General features: G+C 53.9%; 2 protein-coding genes across 19 annotated transcripts in view; one reads left to right on the top strand and one right to left on the bottom strand.

The window, feature by feature from the left end:
• The first annotated feature begins 516 nt into the window (after positions 1-516).
• On the top strand, positions 517-6296 carry Msto1 (misato mitochondrial distribution and morphology regulator 1). 5 transcript variants are annotated; one of them, XM_015502760.2, is made up of 14 exons: positions 517-646; positions 759-894; positions 1561-1630; positions 1735-1810; positions 2066-2120; positions 2218-2347; positions 2501-2618; positions 2701-2835; positions 2938-3090; positions 3347-3478; positions 3553-3737; positions 5299-5403; positions 5491-5567; positions 5894-6296. In XM_015502760.2, exons 2-14 carry the CDS (start codon positions 882-884, stop codon positions 6103-6105), a joined length of 1461 nt encoding a protein of 486 aa, XP_015358246.2. In that variant the 5' UTR covers positions 517-646; positions 759-881; the 3' UTR covers positions 6106-6296. The 5 variants fall into 5 exon arrangements, with proteins under 5 accessions (XP_015358246.2, XP_048670680.1, XP_015358245.2 ...); XM_048814723.1 differs by having other exon boundaries at positions 5891-6296; XM_015502759.2 differs by having other exon boundaries at positions 5491-5600.
• Positions 5684-11744, bottom strand: part of Gon4l (gon-4 like) — an 84142-nt gene continuing 78081 nt past the window's right edge. For 10 of the 14 annotated variants that reach the window (XM_048814714.1, XM_048814711.1, XM_048814710.1 and 7 more), the window contains 8 exons: positions 10960-11103; positions 10256-10399; positions 10019-10138; positions 9290-9403; positions 8402-8612; positions 7293-7923; positions 7102-7204; positions 6199-6691 (listed from right to left, as the gene is read on the bottom strand). In XM_048814714.1, coding sequence (XP_048670671.1) covers positions 6542-6691; positions 7102-7204; positions 7293-7923; positions 8402-8612; positions 9290-9403; positions 10019-10138; positions 10256-10399; positions 10960-11103 — 1617 coding nt within the window. In that variant the 3' untranslated portion in view covers positions 6199-6541. Of the gene's footprint in view, positions 6692-7101; positions 7205-7292; positions 7924-8401; positions 8613-9289; positions 9404-10018; positions 10139-10255; positions 10400-10959; positions 11104-11744 lie in introns of all 14 variants that reach the window. The other 4 variants (XM_048814715.1, XM_015502757.2, XM_048814722.1 and 1 more) reach the window with 2 other exon arrangements.

Raw genomic sequence — 11744 nt, 5'->3', positions numbered from 1 at the left:
GTTATTTATTAGCTGGCATAAGTGTGATGGGACAAGAGGTGAGAACCTTTGTGACCCTAGTCATTGGTGGCGCCAGATGAGGCGCAAAGAAAACCGTCGAAGAATGCGCGATGACGCGCAGGCCTGTAATCACGGCGACTCAGGCAGGAGCATCAGAAGTTCGAGTCCAGCTTCAGCAGTTTAGCGAGACCCTGTCTCAAATTTAAAAATAAAAAGGTCCGGAGATGGGATGTAGCTCATGGTGGAACATCCCGGGTCCAATCCCCAAGATCCAAAAAAAAAAAAAAAAGTCCGCAGCAAGGCGCCGCGGCGCACGACTTCCGGCCCAGCCTGCGGTCGCGGGGCCGCGGGGCAACTACGGGAAAGCGGGACTGGGCCACGTCAAGGAAGAGGGGCGGGAATGATGGGCAGGGTCTCGAAGTCATTTACCCAATGGCAAGGGACGTGTTTGTGGACCAATAGGATGCAGAGGACGAGGCCACGCCCACATGCCTGTGGAGCCAATCGGCTAGGAGCAGCGAGCGGACTGGCAGGGGCGGTGGGACCGAGTGGAGTGGCGAGGCATGGCGGCGGGGCCGGAGAGGTGCTTACGCTGCAGTTGGGACATTTTGCGGGTTTCGTGGGAGCGCACTGGTGGAACCAGCAGGTGAGGTCTCCTAGTGGCTGTCCCGGCGAAATCCTTGGGGATCCACAGTCCTGACGTGCGGCCTGCGCCGCTCGCCTCCTCTAAGTGCAGTCCTCCCTCCTGCCTCCCCCAGGATGCTGCGCTGGGCCGAGGAACCAGCGCCAAGGAGTCCCTGGGAGAACTGTGCCCTGACGTCCTGTACCGGACGGGCCAGACGCTGCATGGCCAGGAAACGTACACGCCGCGACTCATCCTCATGGATCTGAAGGGTGAGACGGTGTCAGGGGTCGGCCAGTGCTCAAGTGTTTCCATTTCGCATCCCCTCTCTTAAATTAAAACTCTATAGTTAGGCGTGGTGGTTCACGCCTGTAATTCCATCTACTAGAGAGGCTGAAGCAGGAGGATCTCAAGTGTGAGACCAACCTCAACAACTTAGTGAGACCCTCTGTCAAAAAAGAACTAGGGATGTAGCTCAGTGTTAAAGCGCCTCTGGGTTCAATCCCAAGGATCCACCTCCCACCCCAACCCACCCCCAAAATGACCTCTAACCATTGTAGGTTGAAGGACTAGAAATGAGTATTCTAACACCAGAGGTACGCAGGAAGGCAAAACTTTGCTCAAAGAGCCATCTCTAGAATAGACTGCTTGCCTGGAGACAGGTGTTAAGAAATGCCACACTCCTGTATGACTATTGGAATTTTTTTTTTTTTTTTGCTCCAAGTACCACATCTACTGATTAAGCCGGGATCAGAAAGAGGAATTCTCCTAAACCAGCTCCCCACCCACCCGTGCAAATGGGCACCTAAGAAAGCCTGGAAAGCCAGTGCAGGAGGGATGTTGACAGCAGGTTGTCAGGAGATCAAGATTACCCCTTCCCTGGGAAGAGAGAGGATGCCCTAGGATTTGACCAAGCATTGCTTATTCTCTCTGTACAGGCAGTCTGAACTCCCTAAAAGAGGAAGGTGGACTCTACTGGGACAAACAGCTAGACGCAGCAGTAGCTTGGTATGTACCTAATGTATGGAGAGGGGTGGGAACAGGCATGTGCACAGAAAGCTAGAGCTCTCATCACAATGAGTTTCTTTGATTAATCTTGAAATCTTTTCAAGGCATGGGAAGCTTACCACACACAAAGAGGAAGTCTATCCCCAAAACCCTCATCTCCAGGACCTTCTGAGTGCGGAGGTGAGGGCCTCTATCCTGAACCTTCTCACCCCATGCTACAACCAGAGTACCTCCACTGGGGTAGAGAAAAGAGGATTTTAATCACCTTAAATGCCTTAGAATGGTATTTTGAGAAAAAGCACATCTTTTCCTAAGGATTGTTTCAACCTAAACAGGAGGAGGCTGCAGGGATGGCCAACATGCTCAGGGAATATAAATCAGCCTTTGCTTCTAAACTATCTGAAACTAAATATAGATTTTTCTCACCTGTGCCAGGGAGTGCGGAGTAGTGATGGTTTCTGGAGGGTCAAATCCATCCCTAATGGCAAAGGTGAGAATTCTGCAGATATTAGATTTTCGCAGTACAGATGGGGACCTAAGCAGAGAAGGAACATGGCAAAGGTACATCTCTCCGGCTTTTTCTTCAGGTCCCCCACCAGTCACCACTGCTGCAATTCCAAAACCACTAGAGAGCAGTGTCAGAGTCTGGTCAGACTTCCTCAGAGTCCATCTCCATCCCCGGAGCATCTGTATGATTCAGAAGTACAACCATGATGGGTATGGGGACCTCAGAGGCTGTGAGGCAAGAGGCTTACCCACCACCAATGCTGGGGATAAGATTCTTTGAGGCCATCTTTCCCCAAAACAAGAGATCTGGGAGTTGGAGTAGGGAGAGGATTGGAAGTCTTGCCTCCTATTCGTTTGTGGCAGGGAAACAGGTCGGCTGGAGGCTTTTGGCCAAGGGGAGAGTGTCCTGAAGGAACCCAGGTATCTGGAAGAGCTGGAGGACAGACTGCACTTCTACGTAGAGGAATGTGACTACTTGCAGGTAGCTGTGGGCAAGGTGGACAGCAAGGAGAAATTCTTCTCATCCTGTTCTCTACTGCCTTTGATCCTTTGCTTCTCTCCAGGGCTTCCAGATCCTGTGTGACCTGCATGATGGTTTCTCTGGGGTAGGTGCCAAGGCTGCAGAGTTGCTACAAGACGAGTATTCAGGGCGGGGAATAATAACCTGGGGCCTGATCCCTGGTTCCTGCAGTCTTGGGGTGAGTAGAACATGGGAGAAAAAGAAGTCACAGTGGGGAGGAGCAACAAGAGAAAAGTCGCCATTGAGAAAGTTGCCTGATGCACACCCCTCATTTCACCAGGAGCCTCAGAAAAACATCTATCGCCTGTTGAACACAGCATTCGGACTGGTGCACCTGACTGCTTACAGCTCTTTCGTCTGCCCCTTATCCTTGGGTGGGAGCCTGGGCCTGCGACCCCAGCCACCTGTCAACTTCCCTCACCTGCATTATGATGTAAGGCTCAATGCTTGTTCTGACTACAGCTGACCCTCATGTTCCCCAAAGAAGCCTCTGTTAGGAGGTCTCTTCTTAAACTTAGCTTGAACTCAGCTGTGATGTGGCCTCTTAGATCTGTCTTGTGCTTGTCCACTCTTGGGCCAAGCACACCCTTGCTTCACTCTCTGGACCTCTCTGTCATTAATGCCCTACCTCCACACATCCTTTCCCAGGTCCCAAAGGCTTAAGTGCTCCTCTTGTATCCTCTTTGTAGGCCACTCTGCCCTTCCACTGTAGTGCCATCCTGGCCACAGCACTGGACACAGTCACTGTTCCTTATCGACTCCGTTCATCTCCAGTTTCCATGGTCCACCTGGCTAATATGCTGACCTTCTCTGGGAAAAAGGTATGAAGCTCTGTGTGGGGCTTGGGTCAGCACTGAGAAAAAGATCTGTAATCTTATCTCCTCCTGCTCTTTAGGTGGTGACAGCAGGAGCAGTCATCCCCTTCCCCTTGGTTCCAGGCCAGTCCCTCCCTGATGCCTTGGTGCAGCTCGGAGGAGCCACCCCATGGACCCCACTGTCTGCATGTGGGAACCCCTCGGGAACACACTGCTTTGCTCAGTCAGTGGTACTGAGAGGTATAGACAGAGCGTGCCATACCAGGTGAGCACTGTTGGTCCTTAGGAGCCCTCGTCAGGTTTTTGTTTATGTCCTCTTCTCCCTAATATCCAGGCATTCTAATGACATTGCTTCCTCCCACCCCCCCCCCCCCCCCCCCCCCCCCCCCCCCCCCCCCCCCCCCCCCCCCCCCCCCCCCCCCCCCCCCCCCCCCCCCCCCCCCCCCCCCCCCCCCCCCCCCCCCCCCCCCCCCCCCCCCCCCCCCCCCCCCCCCCCCCCCCCCCCCCCCCCCCCCCCCCCCCCCCCCCCCCCCCCCCCCCCCCCCCCCCCCCCCCCCCCCCCCCCCCCCCCCCCCCCCCCCCCCCCCCCCCCCCCCCCCCCCCCCCCCCCCCCCCCCCCCCCCCCCCCCCCCCCCCCCCCCCCCCCCCCCCCCCCCCCCCCCCCCCCCCCCCCCCCCCCCCCCCCCCCCCCCCCCCCCCCCCCCCCCCCCCCCCCCCCCCCCCCCCCCCCCCCCCCCCCCCCCCCCCCCCCCCCCCCCCCCCCCCCCCCCCCCCCCCCCCCCCCCCCCCCCCCCCCCCCCCCCCCCCCCCCCCCCCCCCCCCCCCCCCCCCCCCCCCCCCCCCCCCCCCCCCCCCCCCCCCCCCCCCCCCCCCCCCCCCCCCCCCCCCCCCCCCCCCCCCCCCCCCCCCCCCCCCCCCCCCCCCCCCCCCCCCCCCCCCCCCCCCCCCCCCCCCCCCCCCCCCCCCCCCCCCCCCCCCCCCCCCCCCCCCCCCCCCCCCCCCCCCCCCCCCCCCCCCCCCCCCCCCCCCCCCCCCCCCCCCCCCCCCCCCCCCCCCCCCCCCCCCCCCCCCCCCCCCCCCCCCCCCCCCCCCCCCCCCCCCCCCCCCCCCCCCCCCCCCCCCCCCCCCCCCCCCCCCCCCCCCCCCCCCCCCCCCCCCCCCCCCCCCCCCCCCCCCCCCCCCCCCCCCCCCCCCCCCCCCCCCCCCCCCCCCCCCCCCCCCCCCCCCCCCCCCCCCCCCCCCCCCCCCCCCCCCCCCCCCCCCCCCCCCCCCCCCCCCCCCCCCCCCCCCCCCCCCCCCCCCCCCCCCCCCCCCCCCCCCCCCCCCCCCCCCCCCCCCCCCCCCCCCCCCCCCCCCCCCCCCCCCCCCCCCCCCCCCCCCCCCCCCCCCCCCCCCCCCCCCCCCCCCCCCCCCCCCCCCCCCCCCCCCCCCCCCCCCCCCCCCCCCCCCCCCCCCCCCCCCCCCCCCCCCCCCCCCCCCCCCCCCCCCCCCCCCCCCCCCCCCCCCCCCCCCCCCCCNATATTTTATTTCAAGACAGGGCCTCACCGAGTTGCTCAGGGCCTTGCTAAATTTCTGAGGCTGACTTTGAACTGGTGATCCTTCTGCCTGATCTGTCTGCTGATGCCCTGCTTAAAAAGGTACCTTACATCCCTAAATATACATAATTAGACTAAGAAAGCTTGGGGGAGGAGGAAAATAAGTGTTAGGAGTGACCAGGAAAAAAAAAAAAAAGAATGAACAACCTGATCCAGCTGATTGTATTCAAGAATTCTTAGTTCTTATTAAGCAGCCACAGACTAAAGGTGGTTTTGGCTTTGTTCTGATAGTCAGCTCACCCCAGGGACACCTCTGCCTTCTCCTCTCCATGCGTGTACCACTGGAGAAGAAGTCTTGGCTCAATATTTACATCAGCAGCAGCCTAGAGTCACAAGGTCAGTGTGATGCTTGCTCTGCCCTCCTCAAGGACCTCCACCCTCCCCTGACTTCTTGCTCATCGAACTGCCATTCTCTGTCCCCAGTTCTTCCCATCTGCTGCTGACTCCCTGCAGGGTGGCTCCTCCTTACCCCTACCTCTTCTCAAGCCTCAGCCAGCAGGGTATGGTTCTGGATGGTCCCCCCAGGGGCACAGGTACGTAGGAGGTGAAGAAACCTAAGATATCAAGCGTGGGAGCAGTTTTACTCTCCCTTCCTGGATTAAGAGTGCTTAAAATGTTCACAGTTAAAACATTTCTTTATTGCCCTAGGGCTCCTGAGAAGTGTTCTTCCTCGGGAGTACTGATATACTAAGGGGGACAGCAAACAAAATTCACTGAGTGTGCTTTACAGTCAAGTCTTTCAAGTGCCCAGACTTCCCTATAGACATGAGAGTCCCAGGAAAGAATATGATCCATTTGGTCTCACTCCTCTCTCCCTCCACAGCAGTGCACAGCATCCCAGTGTTTGGGGCTCTGTGCTCCTCTTCGTCCTTGCACCAGACCCTGGGAGGCTTGGCCACAGAGCTCACCAAACTGGACCTGCGACGCTGGGCCAGCTTCTTGGATGCTGGGGTGGAACAGGATGAGATGGAGGAGTTGCTGCAGGAGCTCCACAGTCTGGCCCAGTGCTACCAGGATGGCGGTGGCCTCATGGACTAGAGTTCCCGGGCAGGGTGGGGGGAGGGCCAGAGCTAGTTGGCAATAAAAGCTGCTGAATTTAAGAGCCCAGTGTCCTCAGGCAGAGGAGCTTAGTGTCTTGGGACTGGCAACACGACACAGGCATTTATTACACTTGGAAACACTGTGAGTAGATCACAGAACAATAAATATGTACCATCAGAAAAAGAAAACTGTCGAGTAAGCCCCACTGTCCCTTGATGCTATTTACACAGTGGATTTATAAGTTCTTCATGAAAGATCCTGAATGAGGCCCAGGATGTGGAGCTCCAAGGCCCTCCTCCAGCCTTGGTGTGTCCGTGTCCTCAGCTCTGCTCTCTAGTTCCGAACAGCACAAGCAAAGTACAAGCAGCCTCTCCTGGAGTGCAGGGGCCTGCTGGGCTGGTCCTATGTGATAAATCCACGTGTCCCCAGAGTCTCACTCATCTGCATCCTCCTCAGAGAACAAGTCCCCATGATCAGATAGTTGGTCCGTGTTGCTGGTGCTGGTCGCATCGTCCTCATCCTCAGAGCTGGCCTCACAGGCCGTGTGGAAGAGCTGCATGAGTTCTCGGAAACGGTGGGCAACCTGGCACAGGAGAAGGGCTGCGTTCACTGTTCCCAGTTGGTAACATTGTGATATTATCAAGCTCCAGGTACCAATTTTTAAAACTTTTGTATTTGTTTACACAGTAAGGTTGTGAGAACTATGTCCTCCTTCTACATAAGGAAACTCCAGGGACTAAATATTTCCCCAAAGTTATACTCCCCAAAACAACTAGTAATGGAAACCAGATTCTACCTCTGAATCCAATGCCCTTTCTTTTCTAGAATCACCACCACCCAAGAAGTCAGGCCCTGAGGTCACCCTTAACAAAGCCCTTGTCTCTCCAGTTGGTACCCCTTCCCCTCCTTGCCATACCTTCTTGGTTCCTCTGGGCTTGAGGCTCAAACAGGACATCCCCACCTTCACACACACACACACACTCTCACACTTACCTCAGCAGGGGTCTTATTTCCCAGCTGCTGAGAGATGATGCTAAAGGTCTGTGGCTGTGCTCCTTGTTCCTGGCACATGGTGAGAATCACACGATCAGCTTCCCTGTAACCCACACAAACAGGATTAATCCTGTAGAGCCTCACAGATGTGTTCTATACTCTTCTCAAATACTTCCTATATCCTCACCTACCTTGTCCATAGGACAACCTTCTCCCCAGTGGAGCTGACCTTGCTGTTGTTGGCACAAACTGTAGCTTCTGTGGCTTTTGGCTGCTGCTCCCACTCTGGACCCCTGCCCTGTATTCCACTGTCTTTAGCCAAAACCCCTCCTGGGGCTTCAGGAGAAGCCTTTGAGGTGTCAATTCCTGATGAAGATTCAGGGACGGGAGACATCCGGTTTGCTGTCTTCACCTCAGCTCTACTTGAGGGCTTCCAGCTCTCTTGAGTATCTGGTTTCCCAGACACATGTCTTCTCCCTACATCTCTGGTCCTTGAGGAAACAGGACTCAGGAAGGAAGCAGGGGTCTCAGCAGCAGTAGGCAATTTTTCAGTTTCTGGTGCATCCCAAACCAGCATGGAATCCTCTGAGTCACCCACCACCTTTTGGCCTTTCCCTTCATTCTGAAGTCCAGAATGTGCACTGGGGCAGGAAAGAATCTCAGGCCCAGCCTGGTTCTTCCTCCCAGGGTGCAGTACAGCTCCAGTTTGTAGGGGAAGCTGAGGAGACTCTGGTGAGCAAGATGGTGGGCCGTCCAGAAGCTGTTGTGTAAGGGTCACTTCTTCTTGAGGGGATGAAAAACTGCTTCCCGCTAATAATCCTGCTTTGGAGGAAAATTAAAAATATCTGAGGCTACGGACAGGATCAGGATGCACCCAGGGCCTGAAAACTACCAGAGAGACATTGTGGTGAGCTACTGTGATAAGGTTTCCACTGGAAAGAGTGGGTTGCAGGTGAGGGGTAAAGTCACTGACATAAGGATACCAAGCTGATAAGGATCCAGCCATTAGAATATAAGTAGAAAGGATTTGTATATAAGGGCAAGGGCATCAGAATTAAACACAGAAAGAGAATGCTGTAGCATGTGGACTCAACAGCACTCTTGATTCTCCAAGAGAAATAAAGCCTTAGAAGAGAAAATGCAGGCAGAGTAGCAGTAGAGTTCCGTCGGTCTACCAGGGAGAGAGAGGCTATGGCCACTCCTGGAAATTCTGCTCCTCATCCAGGCTCAGAGGTTCCTGCTTGAATTATGAGAATGAAACAGAACTAAGGGGAGAAGGGCCAGCAGTGAGATCACTCACCTGGAATGGACGCCTCTCCCTTCCTGGTGGTCCTGCCAGTCCTGCTCTGGGTTACTTCAGTGCTCTCCTGCTCCTCGGGGACTTCCTCTTCCACCACATCCGTGCCCTGCCCTGCTTCCTTAGCACCAGGCATAGGACTGGCCTCTCGGTGGGGGCTGCTGCCCACCAACTCGTGGAGCTCCTTGCTCTTGTAGGATTTGCTGTCATAGACCTGCAGGGATGGCTTTCTGGTCAAGCGTATCCAAACCTCCTATGTCTCAAGGACCCACCAAAAAGAAGCCCTGTCCCGCTGCTTAGCAAGTCAACAAATATGTACAGGCTCCAGGGACATTTAAATGGCTCGGAGTACAGTGTGGGGTTCCACCCGTCACTCCCTCTCTTGGGTTGCCTTTTTGCTGCCAACCAACTCTAAAGAACCAGAATGACCTTAAGAATCTACATTCCTGGTTTATTTCATTAAAAAATAAGAAGGAAATATTCGAACTGTGACTTTTTTCTTTTCCAATTCCAAAAGCTTGCCTTACAGAATTCTCTTTAGAATGCAAAATCCAGGAGCTGGGGCTCTAGCTCAGCGGTAGAGTACTTGTATGAGGCACCGGTTCAATCCTTAGCACCACATAAAAAAATAAAGTAATAAACAAAGACATTGTGTGTCCCTCTACAAACAAAAAAAAAAAACAAGATCCATCATGTATTTCTAAAAGATTCTATTTATTTTACGTATGTACACTTATGTGTATACTGCTTGTTATTTGTAGATGTTATATGTTTTAAGAAATCAAGAAGGTTCAAGTTTGTGGTAGCAAGCAATACCTCAGAAAGCATGTCCCAGAGTTGCCCTGATGTCTCTCGATACCCTGAGTCCTAACACCCTGGTACCTTCCTCACCTTAGTGCTACAGTGGCTACAATTTCTCCTCTTGCTCTTCTTAAGCTTGGAATCAGGGCCTCCTTCATGGCAGGAACAGGAACAGTCCTTGGCCCCATCTGTCCACTCAGTCTCCTAGGAGATACCTGGGCTTGATTAGCAATCATGTATTTTCAGTACTATAAGAGGAAGCTGGGCTGTGAGCCATCTGAAGAGGTCCCTTCCCACTACCTCCTCCCCTTTCTCTTTCATAACACACCATCTCATTACATTGCCTGGTAAAATCAATGCCCAACCTGGATTGAAGCCTATTATGAATCCCTGAAACAACCTCTAAGTGACCCAAAGACACATATCCCAATTGTCCAGATGTTTCGAGACACATATAAGTCAAACAGATTTTGAGGCAGTCCCTGGAGAGCTCCACTGTGAGATATGATCTCATCTTTGTTTCTGACTCCCTGTGCCTTGAGTTCCCTGCCCCTTCCAAGTCCCTTGAGAGAGCGCTTTGTACATACTGAAGGCTCCCAGAACTATATACTCTCTACTTAATAAATCCAAGACATAAGTATCATTATTATCCCAATTCACGATGAAGAAACTGAAATACAGGTTAAATAAAGTCATCCAACATCACTTAGCTACTAAGAATCAGTTTCTCCCCAAGAAAAAGTAAAGACATACAATAATTAAAACAAAACAAAAAAAAAATCATGGATTTAAAAAACTATTTCTTAGAGCCTGGTGTACCTTATCATGATTTTGAACCCCAACTTCTTTTCTTCTCTTGTTCTTGGAGGCTGAGGGTATCTTGGGAGGTTCTTCTTCCTCTTCCACGTCAGGCAATGCCACCTCTTCAAAGCCATCAAACTAAGGAGAATTTGGCGCCACTGAGTGCAGACTCTAGGCTGATTTCCCTCCTGAAGGTGGCGCCAAGTAACCCCCTCATTCCCCTTCACACCCCTAGGGCAGCCTCAGGGCCTGCACCTCATACTCTTTCTCCTCAGTCCAGTTGATCTCTTCAAAGTCACCCATCCGGCTAGCTGCTGGGCGCAGATGGTCAAAGAAGACAGAGAACTCATCCTGTAAGTGGTCGTGGCCCTTGAGGAGCTGCCACATCTGTGTCTTGAGCTGAGGAAAATTGTAGAGGCAAAGATGGGTCTCCAGAGCCTCCCCAGACCACCCTTCAAACCACTCTCTCCACTCCTACATTCTGCTTTCCTAGACACATGGAGGCCTCTCTTTGATAAGTAAGAATTGTCAAACTTCTCTCTGCTTGCTCACCCACAGGAGAGGAGTGTTAGTCACAGATGTGATTCCCAATGATAGCACTCTTTACTGCTGCCTGACTGGTCCCCAGCTAGGGTAGAGCTCAAGCGGAGGAAGGAGGCTGAATCCCTTCCAGTCTCATCACTTCCTTCCTGGAACATTCCTTCCTTGAACATCCCTTCCGGAGCACTGAAAGCACGCCTGAACCCCTGAGGGTCAGTCAGGCTCTGGATTTGAGTGGCCAGCCTCTCTGTCCTTATGCTTTATGCTTTAAGTAAACCTAAGAAACCCCTACCTTCTTCGTCTCCAGGAATCCCTGGTACTCCAGGGGCAAAAGGATATGGTACAGGTTAAGGAGAAAGAAAAGGGAAGGGCCTGAGGTCCAAATGACGATAGTAAGGAAACAGGACAGGAAGGAATACCTCAGTGATCTCCTGAGGAAGACAGTCTGCACAGCCCTGTAGGACCTTGATGATCTTCTGGTGATGGGAAGGGTTCTCTGCAAAGCAAATCTCCAGCTGCCGAAGGAACTTGCGACTCTTCTCAAAAGCCTGCTGCTCCTCAAACTACCAAAGTGGAAGGAGGGCAAGAGAGGAGTCACCCACACATCTAGAACGGGACTTGAGGGCTCTATGGATGAGAACTAAGAGCAATGACCTGCAGGCTTAGGGGATGACAGGACTCTAATAAATTCTAACACCCAACTACCTTGGGCCCCTGGCATCTACCAACTTAAGAAAACTAAGATGTGAATGAAAGATTCAAGAGATGTGCATGTCTCAAGTTGTTTATTATTTTATGGGTTGTGAAATCAAACACACACTCTCACATGGTACTTCACAATTTACAAAGAATTTTAGCATATGTGTTCATCTGATCCTCACAATAATGCCAGAAGAGAAGATGAACATTATATGATCACTCCAATGTCATTTAGCTGCCATAAGACTATCAGAATGCCCTCCTATTCCCTTTATTCCTATTGTCACCCTTATGAAAAAAAGCCCAGGGCTACGAGAATATCCCTCATGCTTATTTGTCAACATTGCAAATATCATCTTACTGCAGGGGCCTTGCCAACATAGCCCATTCCCTTTACTTACAACTCACTTGTCCCCTTTTCTTTAGTTTTCTATAAACCATTATATTCTAAATTTTATTCACTGCTTTTTTTTTTTTTAATATTTATTATTTAGTTTTCGGCAGA

The sequence above is a fragment of the Marmota marmota genome, unplaced genomic scaffold (genome assembly GCF_001458135.2).
Source record: "Marmota marmota marmota unplaced genomic scaffold, marMar, whole genome shotgun sequence".
NCBI classification, from domain to species: domain Eukaryota; kingdom Metazoa; phylum Chordata; class Mammalia; order Rodentia; family Sciuridae; genus Marmota; species Marmota marmota.
Note: the sequence above shows the minus strand (reverse complement) of the source record. Positions and strands in the feature narration are given on the sequence as shown.